The following is a 12263-nucleotide window of genomic DNA, read 5'->3' as shown; positions in this document are numbered from 1 at the left end:
TGTACTATAGAGCAATAGTAATAAAAGCTGCATGGTACTGGCATAGTGACTTTAAATCTTATTGAAGGGAATCTTTGACTCACATTGCCACTGAGCCCAAGAATAATTAATTGATGTCTTGTGAACTATGACCTGTTTATTTCATGACAGCCTATGGTACATTATAAATGTTGACTTTTTGCCTTTTGAGGAGAGTAACTTTCTTGATTTTAATAACTTAACAGTTCTGGGTTATATTAGACTCGTTGATAATTCTGACTAGTTATTATGTGATAATCTTTTATGTCACATAATAGTTTGAAAAATTTGAGCAACACTTATTTTATTCAGTTTTCTTTATTGAGTACTTGTTAAAAATAAAAAAAGGTATGAAGTCCTATTCCAAAGTCTAAACTCACTTTTAACTTAAGCCTTGAGTTTTCTGAATTACCCAGTCTGAAGTAATTCTCCTTATACCTGAAGAATGGTTTTATTGAAATGTTTGAGAGAAAACATGTATATTGCAAGAAGCATATGACAATCATCTTGAGAGTATAAATCAAGTGTAAAAACAACAAAATTTAGCAGGAAACCCACATTGCATGAGAAATATGTAACACCACTGGCTGTAACCTGGTGTGATGATTCTATACTGAGCACCCCCCCCCTTTGAACCCTTAGCCTCCCATGGAAAGGTAACTGTACGCTTTGGTCTTTCCATGGAGTACATTCAGCCTCTCTCTTCTCAAAGAGGGAAAAAGCTCACTGAGCAGAGACTGAGCTGTTGTGGATCCAGTCAGGAGAATGATCTCTGGTGGATTCCTAAGTTAATCACAGCTTTTCCCACTGAGATAATAAAAGCCACGGATGGTCCTACATTTCCTTCAGTTCCTACCCCACAGGAGGCTATCTACTGTTTTCCTATGTTTTTCTTTCATAAACAAAGAAATTATTTTCTGTGTTCAGGCTTGCTTGAAGGCTGGTTTCTGTTTGTTGGCATTTCAGATTCTGAAGTCAATGTGGCTCTTAAAATTTCCCTTGAAATCAGATTTAGGATTATATAAACTCTGTTGTCTGGTCTTTGGATTTTCACTGAGGACGGCCTTCTCTTGATCGTCTTCTAGATCCTGAGTAGAAGGAAGTGAGAGTAGTTAGATGTGAATAGGACAAAATCATGGGTAAGAACAAGGTAGCCTGTGCACAAATGTATCTGTCAAAGGCAATCATTGCTCCTTGTAGCAAGATTTACTTAGACCATGTTGTCTGGATAATATATTCACTTTATGGTGAGGAAGACTTTATATCTTAATCAAGGGTTTACAGGAACATAAAATTTGATGATTTAAATCTCTAGAAATTTGAAATGACTTTGTGTGCCTATAAGAAATTCTTGATAAATCTTTTAATTAAAAACATATGCAATTGACTACTTAATGTCAACATTCTATATACTGGTTTGGATGAAGGTCAAGTTTTCATATACTATATTTATGAACCTTATGGGTTTTTTTTAAATATTAGTGTGCAATTATCTCAAGAATTAGAAACCTTCAATTCCAAGTGTGTAAGCCCTATAAAGGAAATCTTTGCTTTTGAATAAACTGAACCATTTACTAACTTAAGAGAAGATATTAGAAATTAGGCATAAATGGAGAAAATAACATTGTAAATGTGGTAGATATAATAGAGAATTAAGTTATGTATGTACTTATTTGAGTACTATTGACTTATGTCTCAACTTCAGCCTCTCACTCAAGTAATATTTACAAGGATTTAGGTCTGCCTGTTTTCAGCTCTCATATGAAAGCATGTCCTTTTAAAAAATGTTTATTTGTTTATATTCTATGTGTCTGAGTGTTGGTCTGTGTATTATGTGTGCGAGTGCCCACAGAGGTCAGAAGAGGGTTCCACATCTGGAAATGGAGTTAAGATGGTTGTGAGCTGTCATGTGGGTGCTGGGAACCAAACCCACATCCTCTGCAAGAACAGCCAGTGTTCTTAACCGCTGAGCCATCTCTCCAGACCCAGCATGTTTCTCTGACTCAGTAATTCAATACATTTAACCACTTACACAAGTCTGTTTTCCATTCTTGAGATTTGTTCTACCTGAGTCAAGTGGTAAAGAGCATAGTTTACTTCCTGACACTCACCACAGGAAACTTTACATCAAAACTCACTAAATTTTCTGTTTGTCCAAAACCAAAATTCAACAAGCTGCATGAAACCCTCCCCTCCGTAAGTTACATTACCAAAATATGCCAAACATATTTCAGTGCAGTAGATACGCCTACCTTGAACCCTTTTGCTGGCTTGTATCTTCTTTGCAGGTGTGTCTAAAATCAGAGATTGGCAGTTAGAAATGCTTCGGAATTTCAGGAAGAATCAGGAGGCCATTGCCAAGCACAGAAGTATGAAGTGTAAATAATGATTGTCTCAATGTGTAGTTGTTTGAGTAGTAAACCTACTGGCCCTTAGAATTTCACACTCCCTGAGAAGCCATCACTTCCCACACATCGTAGTGAATGCGTAACGAAATACAGTGTTTTATTGTGTCCTTTGCAGTCTCCTACTCCGTTCCATGTTTGCATGTAATGAATGGCTTTCCTACAGCTGACATTTTGGTAAACTGTGACACTGCCTTCCAAGAGGAATTTTACACATAACACGTGTTGCCTGTGCCTCTGTAAAATTCTCACTATAAACCCATTAGCAATTTAGAAATGTGCCAAGGTCCACTTTCCCCCAAAATCCACTGTCCCTCCTATAAAATCACTGACAAATTAACTCACTATAAATAATAAAACTTTTCCCTTTTTTCTTTAAATTTTCTTTACTTTCTGTGTAGGAGTGTTTTACCTGCATGTATGTTTGGGTACCACATGTATGACTAGTGTCTGAGGAGCACAACAGAAGGTGTAGAACCCATTGATCTAGAGTTATAGACAGTTGTGAGCTTCCATGTAGGTGCACAGACTCAAACACAGCAGTCATTGCTCTTAACTACTGAGCCATCTCTCCAGTCCCAACATTCTTCAGATTGAAGAGTTGCAAGTGTTCACATGATTTGTATTTTTGTAGCTGAAAACTAATTATCTAACTCTTTTAATATAACTACTGATGTAACTAGCTAGAAAGCCTAAGGTTACATTTTATATTCACTCTGAGGGTATCTGGGATTAAAGGCTGATTGGTTCCTGTGGTTGTTTCATTTTTCTGATTGTCTTCATTTTTTCTTTAAAACTTTAGTTTGTTTATATATCATCAATAATAAACAATAAAGCCAATTGATATTTTTTTTTCATTTTTTTTGAAATTAAAAGCCTAAGCATAGTGTAATGCACAACAGCAAGCAAATGAGAAAGTAAACTACATTTTAAAGAACTTCTGAGCTTTGTTCCAGTCTTAGCACACTTCCAACATGTTGATTCTCCATAAGGCATGTAACCATATCATGTTATCACTACAGTTAAACATGAAACCATGGAAACCCTTTAGAGATTGGATAAGAAGAGGGAAATGTACTTTAATTAAAAAGTCCAAGTTATAACATATCAAATAGACATTTTGTTTAACTGCAGGCTTATTTGATGATAGAAAAATGGTTTATAATATATCATCATAATGAGATGGATGTAACTTTAAATATTGAATAAGGGCGTGGTTTATAGTGAGCTTATTAAATTCTATTTAATTGCAAAATTGATAGCAAGTTAAGAAGAATCTTCTAGATTCTTTCAAAAGGATGACTGCATTTAGATGTCCTCATATAAATTTGGTAGTGGTCTGACAATGACGTTTTTGCTAATTATTATTATTCTGCTCTGACAGCATCCAAATTAGAAACAAAGCTCAAAAACATTCAGAAGGAAATTACAATTAAATTCAGAGCCTGGGTTTGCTCTCTGGACTCTGGGATATCTCAAAATGAAAGAGCTTTAGGAAGTGATTTTATAGGTGGGTGTGGGAGAATATACAGATACCTGAAGTCAGGGAAATGTCTGTTACTCAGGGTGAGCTTGAGGCTTAGAGAACTAGAGAAAAAGAGCTAACTTTTCTAGTTAAAGCCCAGAGAGTAATAACTACATTGCACACTGTGAGTCTTTCAAAATACTCGTTTATTCCTGTGTATGTGCATGCATGTGAGTTATAGACATCAAGTGTGCGCAGCGCCAGTGAACATCCAGAAAAGGGTACCAGAGCCCCTGGAGCTGGAGTCACAGGCAGCTGAAGGCTTCTAGGTGGGTGCGGTGCTGAGAGCCAAATCCTAGTACTTTGAGAGGACAGCAAGTGTTCTTGACCTCAGAGTCACCTCTCCAGGCCTACACCCTCCTTACTAAGAAAAGAAAAATCCCTAACAATATTTTGCTAAGTCTTCTAAAGTGGAGACCTTGAAACCAATTCCCTTGATCTATGGAGAGTTCACATCCCAGAGAAGTAATGGGAACTGAGAGAAACAGACATAGAAATAACTCCATTAATTAAAGAGAAAACACCATTTCCTTGACAGGTAGTACATATATTTCGGGAGGGAGAATTGATTCTTTAATATTTAAGTGTCACATACTTACCCACAGTTTAAGCCTACAGAAATGAAACAACCAAAATAGGAACAGGTTCTAATTAATTTTCTAGAAAGCATCGCCATTCCACAAAGCTGAAGACTATGGCAGGGTTAAAAAGAAAAACAAAGAATTCAATTTAAATGCCACAATGTGTTCGCTCTTCCTTTAAGGTCTTACATGTTTTTATAGTAGAGAGTTACCTAGGGAGCTCTTTACTGCATTGTCAAGGAATCATTAGTTTCATTATGGCTTGGGATATGCTATAAGTCCCCTGCAGTCTGAAAGGAAGTCTTATATTTTTTCAGATATATGTGAATATATACTTCAAAAAAGCATTATTGTTTGGATAAAACAATCATTTCACAAATCCAGAAGCATGATATAAGAGATGGTATCTATATTAAAATAAGCAAAAATGACTTCCAGAAATATGTAAGATCTTAAAATGAGCTATATTTTCCTTGTGTATATATACACATATATATATATTCTTTAGAAAGCCATGTGACTATATTTTAGATAAACATCAGATTTCAGTTGTCTTTCTTGATCCATAATATACTGAAAAGAACACATTTGTTGTAGATATTTATTTATTTGTACTCTGGATACTTTTTAGTCTGATGTTTTGTTGTTAGAATTAAAATGCATTTATTTAGCTGTCAATGATCCAAATGATTTGTAAAACATTTCCTATTTGTTTGAATAACTATCACTGAGAGTCTGTATATTTTGAATCCTTTTTTTTCTTTTGAAAATAAGTCAGTTTAATGCCACAGACAGAGTCCATTCCAAACTTCAAAGATGGATTTTTATATGCTAAAGAATTTGCAATCCTGAGTATAGATTATCACTCAAACAGTAAGCAAGAATGCATATTCACTTGTAAGAACATAGTTTTGGAAATGCAAGTTGCTAAAAGCATGTTTTTATGCTTAACTATGCACCTACAAACCCACGAACATGCCTGCCTTTGCTATGGGGACAATGAATACGTTTTTAGAAACATGAAAGGCTTTTTCAAATTTAGGCTCATCTGCTAGCTAGCAAAATTGTTACTCTTTCACATAGTCAAAATAACTGCTCAATTTTCTGTGTCAAGGCAAAAAAAAAGTATTCATTGCTCCCCAATTTTATATCATAAAACTTTTTAAAGACTGTTTAACCAGTAATGACTTTGTGGACTAATGGCTTATACACACCAATCAATTTGGCGAAGACAGCCGACCGTGCTGTCTTTTTAATCTAATTAAAGGAAAAGCTACTTGCCCAGTCTTTAAAAAGCTGAAGCACTCCTCCACCTCCTGTTAAGGGGGTTAGTGGTCAGGGTTTTACTAACCTCCCTGAAGAAGTCTTTTAATATCCTCATCTTCAAATAAGTGACCATCGCCACCTTCAATGAACTTTGTGACCTTGGAGACCTCTGAGAGGATACATGTTCACAGCAGAAATTGGTTCACATGATAGAAAGGAATTTAACACAATACACACTGCCACTTGCTCAGGAGAGAATGCCAGAGACTTCTCAGCTCCACCTAAGTTTTTCGTGTTGGTGTCTGGTACAATGTTTTCATCGGCTGCTATTCGGTATACCCGCAATCCCGACGGTGGCTGCCACCAGTCTCCTAGCAAAAACTCTGTCCACCTATCATCAGTAGCCCAGCAAACAATCCATCCAGCTACCACCACTATCCCAGCAAATAATTCGTACGGCTACCACTTTTGGCCTTGTCCCTGTGTTTGGCCAATGCTTATGTTGGTGTGGAATAGAAACACGGGAGCGAGGTGGCATGAACAGCATGCTCTACGCCGTCAAGCTGACTTTAGACACGGGACCAGCGGCTTATCGCCACACTCTTGCTTTTCTAGGCATACTGACCTTTTTGCAAAAATTTCTCCAAGGTCTCTCCTGTTTCTCCACCTCCCGTGGAAATCCTGGTGTATTTTATCTCAGGACCTTAAGGAAAAGGGGTTTTAGACTGAGTGGGCCACGTGGTCTGTGCTGCGACCACTAAACTCCCTAGAGTAAGTGCAACCATGGGCGCTACGCCAGGGATGGATTCAGCTGTGCCCCCCGGAGAGGCTGATTGTGAAATCTGAGGTACTGACTGTATTAGTGGACATGTTTAAATATGACTGCTTTTAGAATTTTAGGTTAATTCAGAGACACGAGTCTCTTACAAAGTTTACAGTTTTAGACAGACTCATGTACACTTTGCTCTGTAGACGTGCAGATTTTAACATGAATAGAACCTCAGAGGAAGTCGCTCTGAGTAGTCAGTAACTCAGCAACAGGCTGTAAACTAAAGGCAGAACAAAGCATGTATGTATACACAGAAGAAAAGATACATGTTTATCGACCTATCTATGAAAAAGTCTTAGAGTAAGACATTTAGGACACTATCTTTTTTTTTTTTTTTCAAAAACAAAACAGGAAATGGAATAGATTTAATAGTTATCGCGACACAGACTAGGTTTGTGTGCACATATTTTAGGGTTAGTATAACTATAGTGTTCATAGCGTGAGTACAGTTCACGTATGGAATTAAGTGTTACCTGTGATGATTCGCTCTTCCCGGGTCTGTTTTTCAGTTATTTCAACGGGAACCCCATCTATGATTTTGGTGTACTTCTTAATGACGGGCTCTGAAGACAGAAAGAGTACCACGTGTGACTTACCCTCTTTCAGCGTTTTGTACCTCCAGAGCTGGAGATTTTAACCAAAGATGCATCTCTCACAACACTCTTATTCAGGGGTCAGTTGTAGCCGTTGTTGGAACGGACTATGAATACATTCCGACCAGCGTGAGTAACCCTTGTGTCTCAGGTGAGCAGGAGAATTAGCTGCCAAGCTGAGCTGTCACTGGTAAGAAAACCTTCCAAGAAAACCTAGGGCTGGCTTCTTAGTGCAGTCTCTAAAAGGTTCACAGCAATTTTACTTTGCTTAGTGGAGTGTGCGGGTGTGTAAGCTATGGTGTGCCTATGGGGGTAAGAAAACAACCTGATCCTTTCACTCTGTGGGGCCCCGGGATCTGACCCAGATAGTCAGGCTTGGAAGAAGGCGTCTTTCCCTACTGAACCATCTCACCAGCCATTATTACCAGGGTCTTACACAAAAATCATCAACCCCCTCCTCTTCTGGGAACAACACATCTTTTAGTGATTCTGCAAGGAATAGTGATTCTATTGCAATCGCTATACTTCATGTTTACCATTCTTGCGCATTCATTGAAAGTGATCCAGAGTTTAAGCCTTAAATTATTATTGAACACACTTAAAGACAAGTTATGCTACATTCCTGACTAGCTGGCAAGAACTCATACCTAGTAAACACAATCTCTCAAACTTGCCTGAAGTGAAAATCAAGAGAAAATCAGCTGTTTAGTAATTCTAAATCAACACTATTTTAAAGTGTGACAGGGATGCTACTGAGGCATAAGGAAAGGCACGAGGTGTACCTCCATGGATCACTTCTGTCACGGTTTCACCTTCTTTAATCAGTCTGAAGTCAGGTTCACCTTCGATTTGGATCTTTGTCATCGCAGGTCCTGAGACATTATTGTAGGAGACAGATTAGTGCATTAAAGCAACCCCTTCCATTTGACCAAACAAGAAACTTATTTCCACATTTCTCGTCATTCAGACTTCACTGTTTCAGGTTTTATGAAAGCAGTTTTAAACATTTCCTGTTGGTTTTAGGTTAGACAATATTTAAGAAAACAAGTGATTTGGTCAGTTATGCTGCAGCTCCACCCACCTGCCTTAGCACTTACAGCGGCGCATGAGCAAGCTGTGTAACACCATCGTCCCTCGTTAGCAGGTGTAAGGCCTGATTACACAGAGTAGTTTATGCGGCTTTCTCTGGGAATCAAACAACATCTACAGACTGACATCTCTTGAGTGACAACTGGTTCAAATCACACTTTGTCATAGGATATCGTCTGCCAGTCTGTACTAAAATATTTTATTTAATGTTTTTTATCCCTTGTGACCTTACATTTTTGTCTAGGGGCACAGGACTGCACACTAAGAAATCTAATATACTTACCTTGAAGATGCTGTGGTTTTAGGCTTTAGAGGAAAACTGACTTGAGCACTTACCTTGACTAAGGGAAGGATGTAAACAGCAGAATCAACTCACTAACAGTTAACAGTGCCCTTCAAAGGCACAGTGGGTTGCATTTGGCTTGCAAAATAATTTTGTTCCCAGAGAAAATCAGTTCTAATGTTAGAAAGCTTACTGCTACATTAGTCAATCAGGAATATTTTATGGAGGAGTGAGAATTATTCAGTTCAGTACATTTAACTTGTACTTTTCAATAGCTGAATGACATTGTAATTGATTATCTTTGAGAGGATTGATTTGTTTGTTGAAAAATCATCAAAGAACACCATTACCCAGAACTATGTAACAAATGATATAAGACAGAAAACTGTTCTTTCAACTCAAAGGGTAGGGATAGGTTTTAACACGTGCTCATCTTTAAAAGGAAGTGACTCAAGGCAAGAAAATGAGTTAGCACTATGCTTAAGGTAGTGTTTTTTTCTTTATCAAAGCTAAATTGAAATTCTGGAAGCACCTTTTATTATTAAATATTACAAAAGAAGGAATTTTACTAGACATTTTATATATGTATAAAATGTATATATTTCATATATATACATACATACATATACGCATATATATGATAACTTGGAAAACATCCAGCACAGTTAAATTTTAGCTGACTTATTCTTAATTTTGAATTTTGGTTTAGTATCTTTTTGACAGAAACATTGTAAAATTATGTCTTGGACTCTGATTCATTTAGTAAGAACAAAACCATCAATGAATTTACAAAGTTCAAATCCTGAGAAAGGAATGAAAGTAGTGAATGGAAGCTGTGGATGTTTGCCAGGATGGGTTGTTATGTTACACAAAAGTATCACTTTTCCGTCCTACAGAGAAGAATATTTGTAGATGAGCTGACCCCACCTCCCTAAAGATTATCCTGAGGAAGAACCCAGGTAGACCAACCCTCAAGGTTGCTCCCAACTGACAAGTGGCATACAGAACCTGTTGACAAAGACTGGGAGGATAGAAGAGTTGGATGAAGAAGTGTGGAAGGAGAAAAGCCTTTGGAAATGGGAACAGGGAACATTTGAATGACTTCAGGTCTGGACGCTGCATATCAGTTACAGCAAATATTATTGACTATGGTTTAAAAAAAATCCAATGTTTTTGCCCAAAATCACTTGTCATTTTTCACTGACATGATAGATAGATAGATAGATAGATAGATAGATAGATAGACAGACAGATGTACATAGTCACCTAAAACACTTTAAATTTAACTTCTACTTAAAACCCCAATTTTCTTCATCCACAAATAAAAAAATGAAATGATAGAAATAATTTTTAAAAAAAGCTAAGCACAGATTCTAAAGAATAACTCAACTATAGGCTCAAGAAAGAATGATGTCCATAGCTGGCCAGTCAGAGAATCAACCTTGTGTTTTTAATGAGTTTAAGGTAGGGTTGCCTAGATGGAAGAGACTCATGTGTCTCATGCCATAGAATGAAACACAAATCCAAACAAACTCAAATCCAAGGGTGATTAGAACAATATTTTCCCTAAGATTCAGTTAAAGGCATAATCTGTTCCTTTTTTGAAAGACTGTTTGCATCTTTCCCATGGAAAAAAGAGGACAACAGGTGTATTCTTTGTGGTGAATTATGACTGCAACAAGCGTTAATGTAGACACTGTTGCTTAAGTTTAATCTTAGAGGTAATAAACATGCAGGAAATCAAGGTAATATCCAAGAGGATGACATCAGTTAGCACAGTCATATTATAGAAGTATATATTTAATGTATTTATATTAGATTATGTTCTGAGCTGAAATGGAGGCTCCAAGGTTTGATGCACTAAGCGACGCTATTTACTTTTCTGTTTTAGCAACCTACATCTTAAAGGATATCATGATTGCTCACTGGAAAAAAAATGTCTACATTTTTTTTAAACAATTTTCTTTCAATGGCATAAAAGAGAATGGGTGACAGTGGTAGGAGTATGTGTAAAAATAAAACTACAGAAAGAATGTATTTTCTGAAGGAATCTACGACAGAACTCTTCAAGATTAATTTGTCAAGTGATTATCTGGGTACTAGTGTTAACACAACCTCAATTAAATTAAAATAAATACAAGCAAATGTACTGAAAATATTAGGGGATGCATCTTCTACTTTGCTAAAAAAAATATTACTCTCCACTATTTGCAATTACCCAAGCATGCCATTTGTAAAGAAATATTTAGCATGTTAGTTTAAAAAAGAATATAGGTATATTCAGAGAGATGAGTTGATTACATGGCGTTTTACCAGAATGAAAGGAACCACGGAGAATTTTGGTTTTTACCTTCAGTTTTGATAATAGGCTGAAGACTGCCTTGAATGACTTTAATTTTTGGTTCCACGAGTTTGGTTATAATTTTAGTTGCTGAAAACATAGAAAGTGGAGCATGAACGAAGTTTAGCTAGAAACAACTCAAATGAAGTTGTCCTTTTTGGTCTTTGTAGGGTTAACTTATCAGCTAAGGCACTAGGTTCAGGCAGTCACAGGAAATAGTCACAGCACATTAATGTCTTCTCATGTCCAGATGCTGGATTCTGCAGGCCAGTGACTTGGCTATGTTCCAGCTGGAGAGGGTGGGAGGGGACCTCTAACTAAATGATGCACCCTGCCTGGATAGAAATCTACCACTTTGAACCATGTCATTAAAGTACTGACTTCCCTTTGTGCTTCTTGAGAGTACTGGCTGTGTAGCAACAGAAGACAAATAAACATGATTAATTTCATGCAATTCATAACATCTTAAATTGCATTGTCAGATTCTTTCTAAATTATAAGAAGGATATGGGAAGAAAAAGACCCTTGAAATACTCCCATGCATTTGTTATAGAAAGGAAAATATGGAAAATAATTCACAGTTGTAGAGGAGAAATTTCAGCCAGGAAGTCATGAGCTTTCTGCAACAAATATGATGTGGTCAACATTTAATTGCCAACTTTGTTGTGATTATTTTAAGCTACTTTCCATGTAAAGGTTTTGGGGTGAATGTATGTCACCTCCCAAGTGAGTTTATCATGGGTTTTGGTTGTGCTGTTTCTTTTACTGTATGAGCCAGGTCCTCAGATCCACAGCCTCATCTTTCCTAAGTAGAAGTCTTAAAAGGTGATCACAAGTGTGACACGAAGAATCTGTAGCACAGTGTGGGTTTCTGCCAGTCTCAGGCCCCTCTCTTACATTCTAAGCTGTGTCGACCCTTTGAATTGGCGTGTGCTAGACCGTTATGGGAACTACTTTTCAACAATATGTTATCCCTTGAAAACTCAAATTATAAAGCTCTAAAAGGTATCAGATTTGTGTTTTCAGTTCTTGATCTCACAAGTGGTTCTGCCAAAGAGGACTCTTTCCCTGGAGCATACAGAGACCTCTGCTGCTATTGTTCAGGTGGAATAATTAACTAATCACTTTTAAGGTTTCACCTGCTGAGGAATTTGAACATTAGGGTCTTGATTGGCACTTTTGCTTTTGTGAAGGCTTAAGTCATTGGGGCAGCTCTAAAGATTTCCTGACTTTTGTCCTCTCTGTAAAATATTTTCTGTTTGACAACTTATATCAAAGTGTGCTCCCTAATAAAAATTTAAAATGTATGATATTTTTGGGGGAGGCAAGAAAA

General features: G+C 37.0%; 1 protein-coding gene across 4 annotated transcripts in view; it reads right to left on the bottom strand.

Annotated features, from left to right (window-relative positions):
• Positions 1–317: 317 nt before the first annotated feature.
• Postn (periostin) overlaps positions 318–12263 on the bottom strand; it is a 30226-nt gene continuing 18280 nt past the window's right edge. Inside the window, exons 17-23 of one of the 4 annotated variants that reach the window (XM_060378307.1) lie at positions 10940–11020; positions 8000–8089; positions 7098–7187; positions 6421–6498; positions 5881–5964; positions 2271–2312; positions 318–1106 (exon numbers count right to left, since the gene is read on the bottom strand). In XM_060378307.1, the coding sequence (XP_060234290.1) occupies positions 1069–1106; positions 2271–2312; positions 5881–5964; positions 6421–6498; positions 7098–7187; positions 8000–8089; positions 10940–11020 (503 nt within the window). In that variant the 3' untranslated portion in view covers positions 318–1068. The remainder of the gene's footprint in view (positions 1107–2270; positions 2313–5880; positions 5965–6420; positions 6499–7097; positions 7188–7999; positions 8090–10939; positions 11021–12263) is intronic. The other 3 variants (XM_060378308.1, XM_021647808.2, XM_021647809.2) reach the window with 3 other exon arrangements.

This window comes from Meriones unguiculatus, chromosome 2 (genome assembly GCF_030254825.1).
Source record: "Meriones unguiculatus strain TT.TT164.6M chromosome 2, Bangor_MerUng_6.1, whole genome shotgun sequence".
Taxonomy (NCBI): domain Eukaryota; kingdom Metazoa; phylum Chordata; class Mammalia; order Rodentia; family Muridae; genus Meriones; species Meriones unguiculatus.
Note: the sequence above shows the minus strand (reverse complement) of the source record. Positions and strands in the feature narration are given on the sequence as shown.